Below are 23,883 nucleotides of genomic sequence, written 5' to 3' on the forward strand. Positions count from 1 at the left end.
TTTCCCAGTTGGTCTAATAAAAAGTATCACTTTGGAACCAAGAGTTCTAGTTTTTTGTATGTCTTCTTGTCTCAGACCAACACAGCTACCAAGTACACCCCTGATCCATAAAACAAAGGCATTCACCTGCATTTTGTATTCCACTAACATATCTCAGCTATTTCTAGCAACAAGAAAACATGTTGGCAACTGGTCCCTATCTTGGGAGTTCTCCCTGTGTATCACGGAGTAATCGAAGAATATGGTTAAAGATAATTACCTTAATCATCTATTACCTTAGAAAGATTTCTTACAAGAGTAACAATCTGCAATGGTTTTGTGGATTATCTTGTTCAGGAGAGACCACAGATCTGCATTAGAGAAAATATTACAAGCTACCCATTACCACCATCCTATGAACACTGTTGTTGCACTTAGAAATGGGTTTTTAAACTTAATGCTGTAAGAATTGACACAACACTCAGTTGATGAATAGCAGAAAGGCTTGCTTTAATTACTACCAACAAGTTACAAAACTAAATGACAGAAAAATCCAATATAAAGTAAGCTATTAGCCCTTAGTATTATCTTAGCTGCACAGAGATCTTTACCCAATGCAGGCAGGAAGCAGGTCTTGTACAGCCTCACAGTGCGGATCCTTCACTTTTGGCTGGGTGGTGCAGGATGGCTTCTTGATCTTCCCTGGACTGCACACACCATGCTGGCAGATTTGTATACTGGTTAACCGTAAAGCTTCAAAGCATTTTTCCTTGATGTTTGGCTGACTAAAGTCTGAACAAAACAGGGAGGAAAAGGTCGAGAACTGTTAATTGCCTGGCTTCTGTTCTGGATTTGTCTAGGTGTGAAGACTGTGTTTTTCTGCAGTCCCTTCAGTTACAGGTCAATCACAGATGATGGGCCTTGAGTAGTCAAACAGGATGCTTAGAGGCACTGGCTACTGGACCTGTCTTTGGATATTTGTTTATCAGTGGGGCACATTTACAGTAGCTTGTCCAGACATACTTTAAATGGTTGGGACACTGAATGCTGTTGGGAGAAATGTGAGCAGGGTGTGTTTGTCACATACAGGGCATCTCTCTTGTTTCTTTTACAAGTTTCTCTTGAAATGTATAGTTAGTCTTTTGTTTTGTTTAGCTGCTAGGTCAGTTGACATGCATCTGTAGTTACCTTACCTTCACTGGCTCAGCTTTTCCTTTGGCTCTTTTAGCGTGGAATACATGTAATGAGCGTGTCAGGAATCTACCTATACTTTAAACCATTTGTATTATTTTATGGCATGGGTTTGGTATTGGTTACTGCAAGCTTTCCACTGTCTTGATGCCCAGTGGGTTGCAAGCCATTAGCGGAGTTTGATTTTCTTATGGCAGTCTTGTTACCACAATCCAGTCTTGCCCCAGCCATTGTCTTGCATTTTTGTGCAAGAGACACTGTCCAAGCTTTCAGTTTTTGTATGCAGCACTGTAGTTTACATGGACAGAACATATTTCTAAGCTGAATCCAGGACATGGACTCTATGGGCTTTATCAATTTGTACTTGAAGACTCTAGCCTATTAGCATTCCACCTAATGATTTACATTAGTATAATGCCAGACCTTGCAGGAGTTGCCAGTGTTTGATATTGTTTGGAGTGAAAAGAGAATTCAACTTAATTATTTCTTTGTTTTTGGGAACTGGAAAAACATATACTGGCTTAAGTGAAATAAACAAGCTAGTATTATCAAGTAAGTAGGGTGGAGTGGTTAAAGCACACGTGTGAGTCTTAAAAAACCTTGGTTCTGTTCCTTACTGTAGGTAGCATTTGACAAGGCACTTGATTAGTCCTAAGCCTCATTTCCGCTTCTAAAAAAATTAGGAAATGTTTTTCTTCCCCTCCATGTTGTTGTTGGTCCTCAAATACTATGGGAATAGGGGTCATATCTGTTCATAGATCTATGATTCTCCACCTATTTTAGACTTGATGCACCCCTCCATAACTTTTATGACTTGAGTGGCATCCAATTTCAAAAACTTAGTTATATCACAGTATTTACTTTTTTGCAGAGGGGCCAGACAGTCAGGTTGTTGGGACTGGCCAGGCAGGGACAAGCCTCAGCCTGGGTTATTTGCTTAGTTTTTCTACTTATATCCTTATATAATCTTAGACAAGTTGGGCTGAAAGGGACCTCCAGGGGTCATCTAGTCCAGTCCCCTGCCTGAGGCAGGATTATCCGTATCCAAACCATCCTATACAATCCATAATCTAAACTACATAAAACTGCTGTCAACCCTGACACAACAGACCTAACCCTCTAACCTAACAGAGGTAAAGCAGGGCAAACATGGCAGCCAACGTCCTGCTTCTATGAAATATTGTCAATATATACTCAAGAGATCCCAGGTAGAGGGCCACAGTCCACCCCCCCACCCCTCAAGTACAGAGAAAGGCAAAAACCCACACAGTCCGTACCAATCTGACCATGGGGTAAAATTCCTTCCTAACCCCAAATATGGTGATCAGTTTAACCCTGAGCAGAGGAACCTCTAGCTTTGGTCCCAGCAGGAGCATTGACACACCCTAGTCAAAGTCCCTAGCCTTGGCTGTAACCAACACCCAATGCCTCTGAGGAAGGGGTAAAATTACCCTGACACATGTAGCAGAAAGGGGGAGAGGAAGGATGCGGGAGCAACCAGGTAACCCAGAAGTATGGGGAACACCCACAGTAGAACACAGGCATAGCTACACCTAGATCATTCCTGACCAGTGCCTGCTCAGCCTCTTCTTGAACACCTCCTGTCTATAACTTCCTAGGCAGTCTGTTCAAATGCCTCACTATTCTAACAGTGACATTTTTCTGGATTTCCAATCTAAACTTACTTGCCTTATCTTCAACAGATTGAACTGGAGAGGGCAAAGACCTTATATATCTTTTATACATAATACATGGAATCAAACTCTGTTTATCCATCATTCCTTTCTGACTGTGACAGAGCAGTGGATGTACAAGGGACCAGAGGTCCTGAACTCCCTATTGATTTCATTTGGACAATATCAGACCTGGTGTTACACCTGGGCATGTCTAGATAAAACACTTATACCATGCTTAAGGCTTTTGCAAGTCTTAGTCATAACATGTTTTTTCATTCCTAACTCCTTGTCATCTAGTGTTGTTCTTCAGTCCTCTAAATTTGCTTGATTTATATTGCTAAACCTAATTCCCCTGTCCTCACTGACTTCCTTTGTCCTATTATATTCATCTCTATTTCCTATGTGGTTCCGATGTGGTATGAATGAAATAGTTGCTCATAAAGATACAGCTTCCTTCCATGACCACATTCTCTCTCCTCTTCCAAACCAGAAGTTTTAATTAAAATGATGCTAAAGGAAGCAGATCAATTAACAGATACCCTATGCGATGGTTTATTCTCTCTTACACACAAAATTACTTACAAGTATCACATTACTGCTTTAGGTTATCTGTTAGCAAATGCTGCTAATGAACTGCAGTGTTATCGAATTGGATAAGAGACACCTTGGGAATCGAGGCAAATTATTCTAATATAGCACTTTGCTTTGAAATGCACCTATATTTCATTGCTCAGAATAAGGGATAATACAGTCAAGACAAATTAGAGAGTTCCATGGTGACTAGTTCCACTAACACATTTGGAACCCTATCAGTTTGCTGAGCATAGAATGAATTCTATTAAAAGAAATGATTTTACATATTGGAAACACAGTTTTCCTTCATGAGGACAAAACATTGACATTGCAGCTATGCAATTATGACATGCCAAAGCATTGAGCATGTGTTAATCCTTAAGGCCCTGATACAATAAAAATTGTTAATCTTTTACTTAAAGTACACATTCAGTTGACTCACTGTTGTGGTTTAGTGGTACAATCCTTATATGCCACACAGGGGACCCAGGTTCAGTTTCTGGATATGCATATCATAACAGTCATTGAGGCACTGAACATCAGGGTTCATTCTGGCCTTTGGATTCTGTCCACGGGGAACCGGTGGTTGACGTGAACCCAGGGTTGGAAAGCCACAAACAAGGCATTGGACCTAATCAGGTAAGCGCTAAGGGGAACACGCGCCATCAAGGAAAAGGGACACCAAGAGCACCCACTGGGGGGGCTAAAATGTCTTTACACAGATGCCAGGAGTATGGGGAACAAGCAGGAGGAACTCACACTCCTGCTTGCTAACACACAGTATGACCTAGTTGACTTAACTGAAACATGGTGGGATTCTATGCATGACTGGACAGTAGACATTGAGGGGTACAGGTTATATGGATGAGACAGAGTGGGGTGAAAAGGCGGGGGTGTAGCTCTCTATATTAAAGAGCAGTACACATTTTTTGTCATCAATGCAGGAGTGGAGGAGGGGAATACCGAGACATTGTGGGTCAGGATCCAGGGGGGACCAGGGGAGAAGGACTTGGTAGTGGGGGGTCTACTACAGACCTCCTCACCAGGATGATGAGTTAGATGAGGTATTCTCCAAGCAGCTTTCAGATGCTATACAGGCCAGGGAGGCAGTGGTCATGGGGGACCTAAATTACCCGGATATCAGCTGGGAGGAACAGGCAGCCAAAACAAGCCGCTCAAGGAGGTTCGTACCCCCTACCCGAGATGTTTGCCAGTCCCACCAGGGTTAGCACCCTGCTAGATCTGGTCCTAGCAACAGGGGATGATTTTGTGGGGGACCTGTGGGTTCACAGTAACCTGGGCGATAGTGACCACCACTTGGTAGAGTTCACTATCCAGCGAAGGGTGACAAAAATATCCAGTGATGCTAGAGTTTTAGACTTCAGAAGGGCCAACTTTACTAAACTTAGGAACCTAGTTAGTGAGGTGGCTGAATTCAAGAGCATTGGGCTAATGGGGGTCCAAGAGGGTTGGAAGTTTCTCAAGGGAGTGATCCTTGTAACACAAACAGAGTCTATCCCCTTACACAGGAAAGGGGCTAAGGGGCTTAAAAAAAGCCCCCTTGGGGCTACTTTGCCAAGGGGGCAAACTAGTGGAGAGTCAATTTAGGTTAGACATTAGGAAGAAATTTTTTATAATAAGGGTGGCCAGAGTCTGGAATGGGCTTCTAAGAGAGGTGGTGCTATCACCTAACTTGGAGGTCTTGAAAAGGAGGCTTGACAATCACCTGGCTGGGGTCGTCTGAACTTGGTCCTTTTTCCTGCCAGGGGCAGGGGGTCGGACATGACGATCCATTGTGGTCCCTTCCGACTCTACAATCTATGAATCTATGAATCAATGGTCTAAAGGGGTTGAAAGGTCTGGGCAACCTCCACTCCTCCATACTCTTGCCTAGATGTATGTATCGATGGTCCTGGGAATCTTTCACACATACAACATGAGCCAGAAGTCTCAACAATTGCCTACTAGTACATGATCAGTGGGGACTTACATTAATTACTGCATAGGGGGCTTATTATCTATGATTTTTCAAACCACCTTTCCATAACTTGAGGTGCAGAGCTCTCCATTTAGGATTCAATCTAATTCTTACCAGTAAACACTCTGCTGAATAAAACAACAATCTTCTGCTCTATTGTATTTGTGTAGAACTAGAAAACCTCCATTTATTCTCAAAAAAATAATAGAAATCATAGAAAATTAAGTCTGAAAGTGTCCTCAAGAGGTCACCTAGCCTGGCCCCCTCCTCAAGACAGGATGGTCATCCCTGTATAAATCATCACAGGCAAGTGTTTGAGAGCAGGTTAGATATAAACATCTAAGCACAGAGGTTCCACATTTTCTTTAAGAGAAAAGCATCAAGCTGTATGGCCAAATGGCAAGCTGGATATAACCATCTCAGTCAACACCCATTTTATTCCTGATCGATACTGGTGAAAACAGAAGTTGGTTCAGAGTTCAGAAGTATCAGTCAAGCCTAGGATTAAGTTATGATACTACAAAACCCATTTGTTTGTAAACTTTGTAGAGCGTCTAAAAAAGTTTAAATGCAAGGCTATAGCCAATTTACTTACAGCTTATGGTATTCAGATTGGAGCTTCCGACTCTGAATATTACAATAAAAAATAACCCAGTATGTCTTGCAATAATGACAGCAGTGCTTTATGCCAGTGGTCTAAAACAGTGGTGCTCAAACTTTAGCCCACAAGATCGAGTCTATAGAGCCAGTGGCATAAATGAAAGGGAATAGGAGCAACCGTTCCAGGAACCTACTTGGCAGGGAAGGGAAGTCGGCAAAAGAGCAGCTCTGTGTATTCATTATTGCAACTGCTGCAGCAATTAGAAGTTGCCACTTCTGCTTTGTCCCAGGCACTGCATCCCTACCCTGCTGTATGGAGCCATGTCATCTGACCCATGGGTCTCCCCACAGATCCAGAAATTTGACACCAGGGGAAGCAGTGTCAGCATTAATTGTCACTCCCCTGCTGCCAAGTTTCCAGAGCCGTGGGGAGCCCCACAGGGCTGGATGATGTGGCCCTGCCTGGTAGACTGCACTAGTGTGTGACCAGATGCAAGCGCACACGGTTAGGCTGATGTGCCAACCCTATGCTGGATCTGGCCTGTGGAACAACCTCACATGTGGGATCCAACCCAGAAACCAACCTCATGCCACTCATCTGGCCCATGAGGTCAGAAAGTTGAACATCTCTAGTCTAAAATATTGCAACATCATTGTTTACATTTTGGATGCCCTTAACCTCTGTCTCTCATGCCATAAAGCCCTAATCAGTTTCTGGGGGCAGCTATAGAACTAAAGGAGGATATTTACCTTGGAACTAGTCCTAGCAAGTGCTCCCTGAATGTCAGAGAAATGATACTTTATTGAAAATACATCCTATTTTAAGCGTAAAGCACCAGAAGTTTTGCTTGCACATTACGGCAATAGAAATACCTGAGCTCTGAAAGGATTCATGAAAAACAACAAATGGTTCAAATAAAATTTTATTGCAATGTTTATAACAAGTAGCACATATATTTAAGAACGAACATGGATAAACTCCTTTCTATATAATATCTAATAGCTTCGGTAATTTGAGATCTCAGGTCTAAACACTCAGCTTTTGCAGGATGAGGCTGAAAATGAAACCTGAAGCAACATTTTGCAAATGGCCCCTGCATTTTCAAAGGTTTAAGCCAAACCTCTAATTTCTCCTTTCCTCTTCAAGTATCTTTAAAGTGCTTGAAATTAGATGCAGAAAAAATAGTTTTCTGAAAAATACATTTGCTAAAAATGGTGTTGGCAGTTGGAAGTGGGGTGGGAGGGAGTACTGTTTATGAATTTGGGTTGAACTGTGCAAATGGGGGGGGGGGGGGGGGTTAAAATGTCAAAACATTTTGTTCCAAGATTTCCAAAATTAAATGTTTCATCTTAGAAATCCTGAAACTTACAGTTTTGGAAATAGCAACACAACTTGTTTCAGTATTTTTAAATCGTTTGCTTCTGTTTCAAACTAGCAATTTTCATTATAAAAATGAACAAAATCAAGAAAAACTGTGAAAGAATAAACAAAACAGCTTGTTTTGGATTGAGTGAAATGTTGCAGCGTGGCATAAAACAATTCTGCCTTTTTGTTTGGTTCATTGTAAAACCTGAAAATTGTCTGTTTTGGTTTGATCCAGAATTAATATTTTTCCTGTTTTTTCTGTTTGCTGTCAACATGAAAAGTTCAATTTTTTTGCTTACTTGTACTTGATATGTGAAGGAAAATCTGAATTTTGCAAGCTGATCCCATCTCTAGTTTTGGATCACCCTCTAGTTCATTGTTTTACAAATATATCTTATACCTACCAGAGCCATATATGAAAGTTGTTTTGAACAAAGCTCATCTCTTGTATTTCCATTATACATTTCCTTTGGACATCTGCTATTTATGAGCACAATATTTTCTGAGTGCAAATGATCTTCAGTAGATCACACAACAAAGTCTTTCCTGAAATCAGTTACTCTCTCCAATTTTTTAAGTAACTGAATTTGTAACCGATGAGAAAGCAACAAAAGTCCACGAACAAAAGCCTTCCATTGAGTAATAGAATAGGCACAGCAGTATGTGACTTTCTGCCTGAATGCACCCCATTTCAAAACAGTCAGAGATCATTTGTATTTTCTGCTTTCGGTAAAGTGGCTTCTCTGAAAAAGAAAAAAAAATTACAGACAAACAACACTTCATTTCTCTCCCTTCCCCTGGAATGATTGAGAGCAACATCCTAATGTTAGAGCTAAAGAAATAATTTTTAGAATGCCAAATATATTTTTTTAATTGCAGGAAATCCATGAAATTATTTTAATAAGATCTGATTAGCTTTAGCTACAATCATGAAGTTCCTGACACTTAACTATTGTTTTTTCTGGACCTCTCTTCAAAACTGTCTTGCTCTTACTAAGTATCCAGGTTGTAGCTGTGTTGGTCTAGAGGCAAAAGGAATCAGAACTCATGGTAGAGGTGATACCTTTTATTAAACCAACTAGATTTTTACAAAAAAAATTCTCTAATTGCAAGCTAGGAGAACAATCTTTCCCCCTATGCCTGAAGAAAGGTGCTTGTGCTGGAAAGCTTGCAATTAAAGGGTTTTTTTTGGCAAAAATCTAGTTGGTTTAATTAAAGATATCACCTCTACCACAAGTTCTGATTCCTTTTGCTGTTATCAAGTTAACTTTGCCATGGATATCCCAACTTGTGGAATTAGTTGTGAAAATAACTGACTTGCAGATGCTATTTCCAGCTACAAGAAGTCAACTAATGGCAAGTCTAGCATTTCTTACAGCACATAGCCTGGAGAACTGAGCACAAACGTTGTTGGGATGGGAGATAAGAAATCATGTGACTTAAACTTATTTATGAAGCTGACTTGATATATGTGCTGATGTCAAGTTACTGCTGCACCTTAGTTTCTCCTGCAAGCTGGGGATAATAATACCGATCGCTTTTCTTTGGAGGGGTTGTGAGGCTTAGCTAATGTTTGTAGAATGCTCTGAAAATGCAAAATACTGGGAGTGTTGTTTAAGTGGGATTTTATTGCTTCAGAGGTCTTTGTTCTGATTTTCAAAACTAAAATTAACTCCTTAATCAATTTAGCACCTAAAATTATAAAGATAATTTCCGGCATCTGAAACAGTTCTGGTTTTCACATTTATATTTCTAAGGAAAGACCAGGATCCCTACATGCATTCAGACAATAAAAGATAGCAGCACTTGCTTACATTTTTAGATTTTAAATTATTTTATTTTTTGTATTGCAGTTGTTCTTAATGATCTTTGTCAAGGATCAGGACCTGTGGTACTGATAAAGAATAAAAAAAAGACTTGCCCCCAAAAGATAACTGTCTAGGATCCTGCAAACAGTTATGCACATGCTTAAATTTAAGCTCATCTAAGGGCTAGGGTTTGCAGCATAAGGGCCTCGTTTATGAGAAAGCTTGAGTAGTGTGTGAAACAAACAGAAGGGGTGGAAGGGGTGCACAAAATTAACAGATAAGGAGGAAGCTATTACACTATAAGCAGCTCACCATCTCCATAGCCATTTTTAGTTGGTAGTGCTTTATAAGCATGACAGCATGCGAAGGATTTAAAGGAAGATAAGGTAGATGGTCTTCTGGATTTGTTTCTTACCGGTTTTATACACTTTTGGAACAATAATGCAAAGGCGAAATCTGCTTTTTGATTCCCATTTTATTTTAATTTTATAAAATAGGTTGTGCTTCATATTTATTTTACAATGTTGGTCTTCAGCATAAAGAAAGACTTTTCTTTTTAAGTTACATAGGAAAGTAGGATTATGTGTGTGTGTGTGTGTGTGTGTGCGCGTGAGCTGTTTACTTCTTATACTTAATTTTTGTGGATTCTAATTTTTCCAGAGATTATTCAAAATCCACCAATAATGTGTACGCAAAATTTTCCAGAAGGAAAGTTTACATAAAGCATTGGCCAGGGACGACCAATGCTTTATATGCCTATGTTATACTATATGTAGTTCCCATTGTTCTGGGCTTTGCTGACTGCCACATGGGGTCTGGAAGGAATTTTTTCTCCTCCTGTAACTACACATGCCCGGGGTTTTCTTCATGTTTCTCAGAAGCATTGGGTGTTAGCTGCAGCCAATGCTGGGGATTTTGAATGGGGGATGCCAGTGCGCCTGCTCCCATTAAAACATGATGGTTTCTGGCTAGAGGGTCTCGCCCCTCTGCTCAAAGTTAGACTGATGACCACATTTAGGATCAGGAAGGAATTTTACCCCATGGTCAGATTGGTGCAGACTGTGGGGGTTTTGCCATCTTCTGTAGTGGGGGCGGGGGGCATGGCCTTCTTTGGATTTCTTGAGTGAATTTTAAAGAAACTTTTCAGCAGCTGGACCTTGGCCACTGTTGTCCCCCTGCTTTATCTGTGGCAGATTAGGATGATATGCTTTGTGTTTGTATGACAGGAGTGGCTGTGTAGTTTTAGTAATAGGTTAGACAGGGATTTGTGTGGGATGGTTTGAATAGGGATGATCCTGCCTCTGGCAGAGCATTGGACTAGTTAACCTCCAGAGGTCCCATCCAGCCCTACTTTTCTATGATTCTATGAATATATGATTAGCATGTTAAATATCCCATCTGTTACTGATCCACATCAGTGGATGACATTGCATAATAAAATCATTTTAGGCTTCTGTGTCTGCTTCCATCAAGGGATCAGAATGCACTTCCAAACACTGAACCAAATAGCCTCACAATACTTCTCTGGAGAGAGGCAGTTAGCTATGTCAGTTTAGCTAACTGCAGAAGTCAAGGTAGAAGTGCACGTCGCAGATCAGTGGTACTCAACCTATCTATCCCAGAGAGCTGGATCTGGCACAGTGGGGCCAGTCTGTGGGTGCTACATGGCATACGCTGACTTGATCCTCCATGCTGGATCTGGTGTGCACCAGCCTGCAGCACGTGGGGCCACCTTATCTAGCTTGTGGGGCTCCTCACAGCTCCAGAAATTTGGGAGTAGAGGAGCAGTGTCAATGTTATTTGCTGCAGTTCCCAAAGCTATGGCAATTGATGCTGCTCCAACAAGGGTATCTTGCCAAATTTCCAGACTGGGGGGGCCCTGCGTGGGCTACATCTTGCTTGCGGGTTAGAAGTTGAGCACCACTATTATAGACTAATTGAATTCTCCTATGCATTAGGTAAGTAGTGCTGTATCTTGGTTTTACAGCTAGGGAAACTGAAGCACAGAAAGCTTCAGTGACTTGCCCTATGCCTCACAGGATTTATCTACAACAAAGCGGTCGTATGTCCTAGAACTGTAGTTTTCAACCTGTGGGCCGCAAACCCCTGGCAGTCCACAGACCATGTCTAAGGGGTCCATGAAAGATGACTATGATCAGTTAAAACTATGTGAATACCCATACTTGCAATTCAAAGCAGTCTGCACCTCCATTTGAGTGGGAAGGCGAGAGGGCTGTGTTTGAACCCCTCGGTACTAGGACACACCGCTGCTGCAATGCAAAGCCCTCAGGAAATCTGTGGCAGACTCTGGGACAGAACATAGTTCTCTAGACTCCAGTTATAGCTCTTAAGGTAGCTATCACCCTTTTTATTGTGTGTGTATCTGTGTGTCTTACAACTTTTTTTTTTCTATTATCAAACTATGCAGTTTTAGAAATATTCCCCAGACTCCGTATTACACTACCATTTTTGTTTCATCAGATTGAGCTCTTCCCAAATTGTCCCTTCTGTGAAAGATACCTGTTCCCACTTGATCCTTGCTGTGACCCACAAAGTGCAACGAAGCCATACAAGAATTGTTAGTGCAACTCATCAAAAACCATTTAAAGAATCAACACATTAAGAGGGGATAAAGACACCGAATCTTTTCTTCCCTTAATTTTATAATCTTTTTTTATTTTTCTTCAAACTTTCATTCATTTTTACTCCACCTAGTGTCAGTTGCTAGAAACTTGAATTCAGCATTTCCTTCAGCACTACTAAAGCATTTTTCAGACAGCTACATTAAAAGAAGGTCTGAAGAGCTTTGGCAAGCAGAGTATATTTCTTCAATAGTTTGCTTTTCACAATTGTTTTTCCGCCTCAAGCAGTTTTATTCTAAATTTCTTTTTTAAATATTTTTTTAGAAAACTCTACTGAGAGTTTCTGTTCCTGTAAAATCTAATTGCTATCAGAGTCTAAAGAAAGAAGCAAGGCCTGACACACTACTACTCAAGCTTTCTCATAAATGAGGCCCTTATGCTGCAAACCCTAGCCCTTAGCTTACATTTAAGCATATGCATAACTGTTTGCAGTATAAACTGAGGGTAACTGCACTGGAGTCCATATAAGTAGATCAGTATAAATTGGCGGAAGAGGAGAATCAAGCCCTTGGTAAGTTATTTCTATATGCCACCCTGGTGCCAGTTTCTTCCATATGTACAGCATGTATACCATAAACAGACCCATTGGTTTCTGCAGAGCACTACTATGCAACAAGAATATTGGTGGTGTTTGACCCACAATGCACTGCATTTCTACAAAACCTTTCATCCTAGTGTTTTACAAGCAGCAGCTAGGCTTCGCAAAAGCCCTGTGGAGACTAAGTATTATCAGTTCTGAGACTCCATACTACAAAAAAGTAACTTGTTCTAGGGTACAGAAGCTAATCACAGATGTGGGAATAGTGTTCAGGATTCTGCATTCAGTTACACTAGTGCACATCAGTTCATGGAAACAAATGCAGAAATTCATGTCAGTCTGTTGGTCTTACCACTGTGTCTTTGCACTCTGATTTAGTCCAGGATACTGGGCAAGTTCAAATGACACAGACCAGAGTAACTCTTTTTAAGTCTTTAGAGAATATAGCTCATAGTTGTTTTGCAATACAAAGCTGGCAGTTTATAGGTGTATGTAATTACTTTTATCAATGCATCTGCCTCTGTCATTATCAGAGATGCTACAGCTACTCCACAGTATTTTTCAACTTGTTCCACGTATAACTTGATCAGTAACCTTTTTTCCCCTTTGAGATACCTTAAAACATAAGCAAAGGCCTTGATCTTGCAAAAACTTATGAGATGCCTAAGTTTACTCACATAGGGTACATCCAGACAAGTGCACACATGTGGTATGTGGCGTCACAACCCCATCTGTGGCACTACATACTGCATGCACTGCACACGCAGGCAATCCACACGCTGCTAATTTGCAGCATGGCGGGGGCAGGGGGGAAAGAGGCTTGACAGGAGATCCTGGTGTCAAAAAACCCTGCACTTAAAAAAAGTGGGGCAATGCATGTGGCAGCTGTATACAGCATCCTAAACTGGAACCTGGCCAGCTGGAGTCATACTTCAGCTGCTGGCCAGGTTCCCTGCCGCAGGATCACTACAGCTGCAGCCCCTGAAGGTCCCCAGGACCTCAGGTAAGGCTTCTGGGGCCAGTCTCAAGTGCTGGCCCCAGCCTCCTCTACCCCACGCAGAGTAACGAATATGAGCCACAGTATAAATATGAGCTGGCAGTACGATGCTGTAGCCAGCAGGGCAAATAATACTCTGGTATGCATCAATCAATGCATCTCCAGCAAAACCAAGGAGGTGATTCTTATGCTCTATTCAGCACTGGTGAGACTGCAGCTGGAGTACTGCATCCAGTTCTGGGCACCACGCTTTAACAAGGACGTGGACAAGCTTGAGAGAGTCCAAAGAAGGGCCACCTGCATGATCTGAGTCTTACATGGCAAGCCATACAAGGAAATGCTGAGGGATCTGGGACTCTTCAGCCTGAGGAAAAGAAGGCTGAGAGGGGACCTGGTAGCAGCTTACCGCTACACTAGGGGAGTACATTAAGGACTCGGTGAGCAGTTGTTCACCAGGGCACCCGAGGGGAAAACTAGAAGTAATGGCCACAAACTCCTGGAAGTCTAATTCAGGCAGAACATTAGGAAAAACTTCACAGTCAGGGTGTCCAGACTCATCCAGGGCTGGCCCGTCCTAGCCTGCAAAACCTGCAGCTGCAGGGAGCCCTGCAGCTAAGGGGCCCCCTGCATCTGGCTGCTTGCCACCCCGTCCTCCGTCCCCGCCGGCCACTGCTGGCTTCACATCCGGCTGCTCACCACCCCTCCCACCACAGACACAGCTACCACTGCCGCTGGCTTCTTCAGCTGCTCACCACACCCCACACCCCTGCCGCCGCTGGTGGCTTCTTCGCATCAGGGAGTCCCAAAACTATTTCTTGCAGGGGGCCCCAAAAAATTGTGGGTTGGCCCTGCCCTCATCCATGCGGGTGTCCAGGCAGAGTGTCACTGGGCACTGTCCACGAGCTCCTTGACTCATATGAGACCCACTGGGCTCTGGCTGGTGTGCTCTGCTTGGTGTCTCCTCTTGGAGCACTTGTTATTAACCTTTGACACCCACTCACATCCCTACTTGTATTTTTGTTGTCCTCTGGAATCTGTTATTTATACTTAGTGACATCCTCTTAATTACAAGGGGTCTAGCAGTTTCTTTGTGGGCTCACACCCACAACTCTGTACTTCAAATAGGCTTGTCTCTGACAGTGGTAGGAGTGGATGCTATACAAAGAAAGCATTGAACTAGACGTATCTATAGTGACCTATTCGCTATTAAAGACCCTACCAGGCATTCACCATTTATTGGGTTAGAGATGCCAGAGGAAATATGTCCAACCATTCTGTTCAATAGCCATTAATAGATCTATCATCCATTAATTTATCCAGTCCCTGTTTGAGCTTGGCCATGCTATCTGCCTTCACCATATCCTGTGGCAATGAATCTCACAAGTTAACTACATGTTGTGTAAAAAAACAAAACAAAACAAGCGTGTACCAAAATTTAAATGAAACCATTGTTCCTTGCACCTCCATTGGCAAAATCTAGTCTGTCCCATTAGTTTTGCTCAGTTCTACCATATCTACATAAAACTCCTCCTCTGGTACCTGTTCCACTGTATGCACTTGAGGTTTTTGTATTTTGGATCTGCAGTGATTACGAAGTGGTTTCTCTTACCACAGTTATAACAGAATTATCAAATGTAGCATGGTTAGAGCTATTTTGCCTTCCACACCTGCTGCACGCCTGTCTGAAAACTCTCTCTTGCCAACAGAAAATTCCACTCTCTGAGATGGCATCTTACCAGTGGAAAATTTTACCCTGTGAGGTGGATTTTTCTGGCCACATTCTTTCATGCCTAATGCATGAACGACTCCTTTTATTGCATTCAGCTCTACAGCCTGGGACTTCACAGCTTCTGCTGCCCTATATATCTGGATAGTCTTTTGTAGGGATAAGTCTCCTTCATGCAATAACCTCTCTTGTAACGCACTGTCAGCAATGCCATAAATAATCCTCTGTCTAAGCCAGTGTTTCTCAACTTTTTTAGACTCAATGCACCCCTCAGTTGACTCAGCACCCCTCCATAACTTTTGTAAATCGAGCATCACCCCATTAAAAACCCCCCCACTTATTTATTACAGTGCTTACCTCCTAAAGAGGCTGAGCAGCGGGTGCAGGGGAACAGCCAGGCAGGGATGGAGCCAGAGTTTGTGCTTATCTGCTTATTTTCTCACACCTGGCTTATCTCCTCACACCTTACAGCACTCTTCAAAGGATCTCAGGGCACCCAGAAGGACAGGTGGAGGCTGCAATACTTCCATGACTACTGTCCTTTTACTTAAACAATGGCTATACTGAGAGAGTGCAGGATAGATTTGCACCTTTTAAACTAACTAAATCAGAGATGTAGAGTATAAGCTTTTGTAAGGCTGAGCTTAGCTCATCAGATTCTGTGAAATGACAGAAATTGTCTTCTATACAGAATGCTTACAGAGGCCTTTGTCTTTCCATATGGTTACACTGCACCACTTGCTTTCAGTTTCCAATTTCTTTTGTTTGAATCTCAGGTTTTTTTGCCAAGTTCTTCCTTATTCACACTTCTGACACAACAAAGTGATTCCCTAGGCTACGCCCTGACTCAGGGACCATTTCCAAATTACCAGATTCTTCAGTCTCCTTAGTTAGGGAGCATCTCTAAATTATAACTTCTATCATTCCAGTTCTTATGAGGCTGAACCACTGCCTCAAACGGGTGAAGAGCAGAGCAGTAGAGAAGCATCTGTCCTATTAGAAGCAAAAACATACGTCTTTCTAGGGCAGCAGCAACCATCTTACTGAGCCACAGACCTTCCAGCTTGTTCTCTTCCTCCTTGGACCTATGTATCTCTGTCTCTGGGATTTTTAGGGGCCAGCTTCAAAAAAGAGAACACTGGCTAATCCCTAACTTGTGCTAGGAAAACAGAAAGAGATATAGCTTTAAACCTCCTCTTGGGAAGAGGAAACCTAAATTTCCAGGCTCTTTGAGTAAATGCCTTCAAACTAGCGAGTCACTGCAGCTGAACTATAGGAAAGCCCTCTTTCGAACCATGGGTTTCTGGCTGGTTAAATTTTCATGGTATAAATTACAGCTATGCATCCAGAAGGGGCACATAGGTAGCTGTGCACCTGTCCAAGCAGCTTTATAGCCTTCTGTGCACGCTTAGCCTATATGTGCATTTTTACACATCCACAATGCAGGGGAAATAGAATGACTACTTTCATGTAAGTGTCAAATCCATGACATATGTGGCTAGCAATTTACCATTTGTACACAAAGGAAAACAGAATTTTATCCTAAGTGTCCTAAGGTATTTATGACCAAGCAATAAGGTATGTGAGTTAAAGCTGCTTCCAATGCCAATATTCTCGAACTGGTGATTTTTCTCAATTTTTAGTGACTGCATTAATAGGAAGTGCAGTTGAACTACACTTAACTCTGCATTACTAATGCTATACTCTGTTACACTCTCTGCAGCACAAGGCATATCTACACAAGATGTTTACTGTGGAGCTGACTAATTATCTGTGCAGTAAAAGTCTCAGCATCTACACGTATGCCACTATTAAGGTGCAGGAATCTAATAAACTTCACAGCAGGTTAGTACTTGTAAATACAAGTACTACCCTGCTGCAAAGCTTTTTCATGTGCAGCAGCACATGTGTAGATACTGAGGTGGCTCACTGGGGAACAAGGGTGCTTCAGTGTGAAGGCTGCCTGCCAACCAGCCCCCCACGCTGAAGTCCCCTTATGCCCCAACCAGCCCCTCCTCAGCAAATTGAGGCCGGTCAGAGCAGCTCAAGGCTCGCAGGCTTGCCTCCGGGGCTCTGGGCTAGCCAGGTTTGCTCTGACTGGGCTCTATCTTTGGCTCTCTCTCTATACAAGGATGATGTCTGTTGGGGCAGGGGCATTATTGGTGAGTTTTAAGATGTCTGAAGAACACAATCTGCGCTCTGCAAGTTTTTCTACAGATACAACAGGTGGTGCCCTGGTGTAGGAGGGGGTGGCAGTACAGCTGCTGGCCAGGATGTGGCGCTCTTTCCTTCATCCTCTGCTGTTTCTTGGCTTCCTGAGTGTGAAGGGGGGAGAGACTGTCAGTAGGGTTTTTTCCCACTTTCCCTTTTCTGCACGACAGAGAGAAGGACGCAGGCTCTGGTGCAGCAATATCGCTGAGTCCCAACAGGATGGGCAATGCTGGAACCCAGGGGTACCTGGTGGGGAAGTGCAGGGACAGGAGCCGGGAGGCAACGAGAGGCCTGACAGGGAAAACCCATCCACCCCTGTGATGGGTCTGAGCCCGGGAGGGACTAACCAGGGTGAGAACAGTCCCTGTGGAGGATGGAGGCCCTTGAAACAGGGCAGGGTGTGAAACCCCAGAAGGCATCGAGGCCAGGAACAGCAGCCAACAGGGCAGGCACCCAAAGAGGGTCCAATCAGAACAGGGCACAGCAAGATGCTGAAGAGCCCTAGAATTTGTTTGGTGGTGAGGATCTGGTAGCCACAAGAGTATACCAGTGGAGGCTGATCAACTTTAAGTTAGTTTTCTTAAGTTATCGTTTAAAGAACTGTAGTACACCAAACCATGATGAGTTTAGTTGCAGGGATGTTAGTCCCAGCCAAGGAACGGCTGAGGACAAGCCAACGGCTGGGGAGCAACTCTTCTACAAGCAATGGGCAGCTCGGGTGAGAGGATATCACCTGGACAAAGTGAACTCTGAGACAACAATGCTAGATCTGGCCCGGGATGTGGTAAGTGTGGAGTAAAGGTGGGGTTGGAGACCCACGAAGAAACCAAACAAGTGAGATCACACAGGGTAGGAGCAGCCCTGTACAAGGTGCTCCCAAGAGGGGAACGTGTAAAGTTGCTCCCAGAGAAGGCTTACTGCGTAGTATTTTACTGTGCAGTAAGCCTTTCAGGGGTTGTAAACCAGGGGTAGTCCAGGGGTAGTTAGAAAGGTTGTAGGGGGTATGCATGGGTGGGCAAGGATGGAGCATGCCCTGGGGCACGGCAGCAGCATCTCCCCCAGAGCGTTCTCCTCTTACCTGGGGGTAAGATGCGCCAGATGCTACCGGCCTCACTCAGCACACCGTGGCCTCCCCTTGCTCCCCACCCCAGCTCACTCTCCAGAATGGTGTGGGGTTTGTGCTGCCCCCAGAGGTGCCCCCAGAGGTGACTGGATGCGAGGCCAGTCAGTAGCCTGCAGAGCCATGACTGGCCATGGCAAAGCGGCGTGGCACGCGGCCAAGCAGGGCATGCGAGCCCCTCCCCACCCTCGTCCCAGCACCGCTGCTACGTGTGCCCTTGGGAGAGCATGGGGGGCAATTCACCCCTGTCCCATTCCCTCCTACACTATGGGGGGCTCGGTCCCCAGCCCCATGCCCTCCCTCACCGTCGTGGCAGGGAAGATCAAGGCCCCCACACACTCAGCCTACCCAAATAATTTATTCTCCCTTCACCTATGCAGTGCCTGCCTCAGCCCCATCCCCACTCCCTCCCTCACCACAGGGGTCTCAATCTACCTCCCACACCATTAAAAATGGGAAGAAAATATAAGGGGGTACATGAGCTGAAACTTTGAGACTGAATGGGGTACACTTGTTAAAAAAAGGTTGAAAACTCCCACTTTATAGCATTCATAGCATGTGTAGATGTGCCCACAGATAAGGAACCTAAGGCACAGTGACTTGGCTAAGGTCATACAGTAGAACAGTGGCAGAGCCCAGTGGTCTAGCCAGCATCTCTCTCAATAGAGTAGATAAGTATTTGCTGTTTGTTTCTGAGATACGTTATGCAAATGGTGTTAATGACTTTTTCAGAGAGCCTTTGCTCATTTATTTTATATTTATGGAGTACTTTTGATTGGTTCCCTATTTTAAAATTTTTTTATTCACAAGGACATGCACTATGTCTAATTGAGCAAACTATGAGTATTGTCCTCAGGCAGGGGGTTGGACTAGATGACCTTTGGATATCCCTTCCAGCCCTATTTCTCTATGCTTCTATGATTGTGAATTACACTCAATTTCATATATGCAAGCTGAGAAAGTCTGTTAGGAAAATCACATGTGCACCTAGCATGCCACCTCCTCCCCCAGTCTCCTGCATGAACAGCTCAGTTGGGAATTGGGCATTACTAAAATTTAGGCATTACTCTCAGAAAACAAAGGAGGTTTGACAAATAAAGAATGGTTCTCTTCATTAGCTGAGCTGTAAGCTCCAGTTCCCTGCCTGCAGCTGTCCCACTCACCTGCCCCACTGATACTTTCTTAGCATTTGGCAATGGGAAAGGCAGAACTTGAGTCATGTAGACAAAGCAGGCCACAGAGGAACAATTTTTTGAGGGGAGAAAAGCGGAGATTCAGCCAGAAGAAAAGCCTGGTGAGGGGAATCTGTCAAGAGCATCCTATGGCTTCTCAGAGAGGATCTCTGTTCTGAGCCATAAGCTGTGGTTTGGCAGAGTGGAGCTCTTTGCCAAATCTGCACACCAAAGTTCCTTGCTGGTTCTCCTTTTCCCCTTTGAAGGTCCACATTGGTGAGGGGAAGTGGGCAATGCGAGAGGTGTAGAGCCATGCTGAAGTAATTGATGAGCGCTGGTTATTGGACACTTATAAAATATGTTGGCTTAGTTTACCAGAAAGCAGTTGGAAAGAAACAAGTCACAAGTGAAATAGTGGTTTTAGAAAAGTCACCCCAGCAACACTTGAAAACTGTTGGCTCTGGGGATACCTGCTTTTCTTCTTATTGAGCATATGTAACTGGCTTTGTTCAGAAGAACCAAAACGTAGGAGCACAAACGTTTGTAGCAGTTTAAAAAGACAAAAGGTCTGTAGCAGTTTAAAAGGAACAGCCTCTAAAGAGAGTGAGTGAGTGAGGGGTGGAGGAGCTGTTCTCGTTTTCTCTGTTGCACGCCAAACAAACATACTGTGGATTTGCTACCCCTGGGTTAGATCAAGACCAGGAGCAGACAATTATATTAGAGGAAGGGTAGCTCAGTGGGGTAGATGATGCTCCAGCAAGATGGGAGCTGTAGGTTCTAGTCTCTGTTCTTCATAGTTTGATTGTTTTTTCCTGCACCTTATGTTTAATATGTGTTGGATAAAATGAAGAAACTGTAGTGAGATAGTTTCTCTCTCATTGAAGACAGGGACCAGGCCAGAACTCAGGGCGCCTTCATCAGCATCCAAGTTTTTGCTTGTTCATCCAAAACTAAATATTGTGGAGCCATTGTCCCTGCAAGTTGTATCCCAAATGGCTGTTTTTTTATATCAATTTAATTTATAGAGATATTTTTAGATTTAAGGGAACAAAGTTTTTAAGAGGGAGGTGGTGTGACCAAAGACGTTAGGTTGGCTGACTTTTAGCCTGGAGTTCTTGTGAGGAACATTGTGGAGGGCTCAGTGTGAGCATGCTTTGCTGTAGATCAGTGGTTCCCAACCTTTTTAGCCTCAAGGCACACCTCCAAAACTTTTCTTGTAGCACCTCAGTTGAGAGCCACTGATATAGTTTATAGATAGCTTCATAGGAGGACATCTAAATGACCTGTTCACCATAGGGGAGGATGACAGTCTGGGCCTAGCAGCAGGCCCTAGAAACTGTTTTCTCATTGATTCCTGATAACATCATGTTTCATTTTATTGGGTGAATGTGAGTCCCTGGGTTAACTGATACAGTTTTTTAACAGTTTTGTTGCTACTGCAGTTCACTGTGCCTGAGGAGAAAAAGAGAGAGTCTGCGGAAGCTGGATGGAGAGAAATCAAGACTTTCAGGGAGGACAGGGGGAACTGTGGGAGTACAATAAAGACTGTTTTCAAGTGATGCTTTTTGCCGTGCTGTTTAGGCCACCTGCACTTCGACACCCTCCTCACGGCCTCAGCAACTCTCTACATGCTATAGGTGCTACTGATAGCCAGGAAAGCCAGGGGAAAAGAACAGCCAGAGTTTCAAAGCCAGCAGCTTGCCTCTCTAAGGCTAGGGACAGACATTACACTTAAATCAGTTTAAGTGATCAGAAACTGGTTTAAACCCATAACAGAACAGATGTTCAGTGCACATAAACCAGTCTGAGAATGGCTGAAACCAGTTGAGATAAACCTGGTTGAATGTAGTATCACACTTAACTAATTTGGGTCAAACTGGTTTATGTAATGTCTGTCCCAGACCCCTTGCTGGTTTAAGTTAAACCAGATTCCCCCAGCCTCCCAGCATGCTCTTTGGGCTGGGCGGGGCTCTCTGCTCCATAGCAGAGCTGGCCCCTCCCTTCTGCTCCCTGGCTGCAGCTCTGGCAGTCTTTGCAGGTGTGTGTGGGCTTCTGCTCCCCCCCCTCCACTCCCCACTCTCTGCTAAGCAGGCATTCCCCTCCCTGTCCCTCACAGAAACCTCCCAGCATTAGCTAGCAGACCACATGCTGGCTACCTATGAGCTGTGGCACACGAGACAAAGGCAGAATCAACAGATAGCTGGTAACGTCCCTTTATTGTTTTCTTGATGGGCTGATAAACACTGAGTTAGGGGTGATAAACATTCCCTGTTGGGCTGATCAGGACAGGGGAATCCTCCCTAATCAGAGCATCCTGCTGGGGCCTGGCCCAACCCCCCGCCTCAGCTCAGCACTGTAGAAGGGAAGGGAAGGCTGCTCTAGTGCCCTCCCCTCCCCCCCCGGCTTCTAACCTGAGTCATTGTAGGCATGTGCCTGCATTTCTGGGATTTTTGTCTGGTTACAAAACTGATTTAGCCTAGCCAGGTTAGACTAACCTGCAAAGATTGAATCAATTCAGGCTCAGGCTTTTTGAATGTCTGTCCCTAACCTAAAAGCCATGTCATGGTTGACTTCAGGAGTTCCATCAGGAGGGAGATTGGACAAGGCTTTTTGGGGAGTCCTGAGGCAAAGCTTCCCCTTGAAAAGAAGTTGATCCATGACAGGTGGTGACTACTCCTTGCCATTAATTTAGGATGATGAGCAAAACAAATAAGCCATGATTCTGAACATTCAGCAAAATTCTTTGTTTCAAGCTCAAGTCTTATCATCTCAACAGTAATATTCTAAGGCTGTGGGCTGTTGTCACACTAAATTGTTTTAAAAGAAAGGGTACTATTTAGCACTTAAGAACATTCGTAAGTTAGACTAATGTATATACATTATCTGTCTGCTCTACATGTATGTTTGAGCTAAACTAATATTACTTTAAATCCTGGTGAAACATTTAAAAATACATCAGTTTAGCTCCCACATAGGTTTTATCTAGACCATCCATGAGGCTTGCATGGAATCAATTGGCTTTATCACCCAATGCCATCAGGACTGGTTTGATGAAAACAACACAAAGATAAAAACCCTTCTTGATGGGAAGGGAAAAGCTTTCTGTGACTGCCAGAACCATCCTATGTCCAGTCAGAAGCTCCATCCTTTGAGGTTTTCAAAACCAGCTAGACAAAGCTAAACAAAGCTTTGGCTGGGATGATTTAGTTGGCGATGGTCCTGCTTTGAGCAGGAGGCTGGACTCGATGACTTCCTGAGGTCCCTTCCAACCTTAACTTTTTATGATTCTATGACAGGGCATTGTGTTCACATGCCTGATGTATGCTTACCAAAACAATCGCTATACTCCAACTTAGCCAAGGACAAAGGACACACGGGGGCCACAGGAAATGCTTTGAGGACAACCTCAAGGTGAACATTAAGAAGTGTGGCATTGGCTTCAGAAATTGGGAAAAACTAGGCCAGGATAGGGCTATATGATGATGGCTTGTGAAAGAAGGTACATCATATGTTGAGGAAAACTGTCATGGCCTGGAGGCAGAAAAACAACAGAAATGGAAGAAAAGGATACAAGACCAAGAAATCCATGGTCCCACCCTCCTTTTAACTACCAACTATGGCATCTGCCATAGAGTCTGTGTCTCTAGCACTGGCCTTTTTAGCCATCAACAGCCTCATCTACAACCCTTTACTTGTCCCATGGGAGTGAGCACTCTCAGCTGTGAAGGACTGTTGCTGCCACCGAGGATTTATCTATACCAGTGGTGCTCAACCCCTGGCTTGTAGGCCAAATCTGTCCCACAAAGCTGTCATCCATCCTGAAGGGCTCTCTGATGGTCTAGAAATTTGGCAGCAAGGTATCAGTAGTAGTGTTAATTGTCACTCCCCTGCTGCCAAATTTCTGGACTCGCTGCAAAGCTTGTGGGCCAGATAACATGGCCCTGCATGCTAGATCATTTTGGTGTACCACCAGATCTGGGTGTGTAGGCTCAGGCTCAGGCTCAACCAACTGCACATGCCAACTACAGACTGTGGGGCCAGAAGGGTGGGTGCAACTGGTTTATACCACAGCAGCAGCAGTGTGTGCTATTCGGGCTATTCCAGAGCATGTCCTGACCTTACACTGTTCACCCACTCCTTTATGCATGCCCTAAACCTGAAAGTACCCTGTGGAAACCACTCCAGAGCCATGCCAAGAGACTGTTCTCAAACAACTTAGATACAGAGGTCTCAAAATGATCTCAGAGGCAGAGGGATGCCTATAAGCATCCTCAGTGGTGTAATTCTGGTTTTTGGAGCATGTCAG

The 23,883-nt window shown here is 43.8% G+C and overlaps 1 protein-coding gene across 6 annotated transcripts in view; it reads right to left on the reverse strand.

Moving 5' to 3' along the window:
- Window positions 1-483: 483 nt before the first annotated feature.
- Window positions 484-23,883, reverse strand: part of TMEM273 (transmembrane protein 273) — a 58,919-nt gene continuing 35,519 nt past the window's right edge. For 5 of the 6 annotated variants that reach the window (XM_025212991.1, XM_025212990.1, XM_025212992.1 and 2 more), the window contains one exon: window positions 6,910-8,106. In XM_025212991.1, coding sequence (XP_025068776.1) covers window positions 8,064-8,106 — 43 coding nt within the window. In that variant the 3' untranslated portion in view covers window positions 6,910-8,063. Of the gene's footprint in view, window positions 772-6,909; window positions 8,107-23,883 lie in introns of those variants that run through there. The other variant, XM_025212989.1, reaches the window with a different exon arrangement.

The sequence above is a fragment of the Alligator sinensis genome, unplaced genomic scaffold (assembly GCF_000455745.1).
Source record: "Alligator sinensis unplaced genomic scaffold, ASM45574v1 scaffold163_2, whole genome shotgun sequence".
Taxonomy (NCBI): domain Eukaryota; kingdom Metazoa; phylum Chordata; order Crocodylia; family Alligatoridae; genus Alligator; species Alligator sinensis.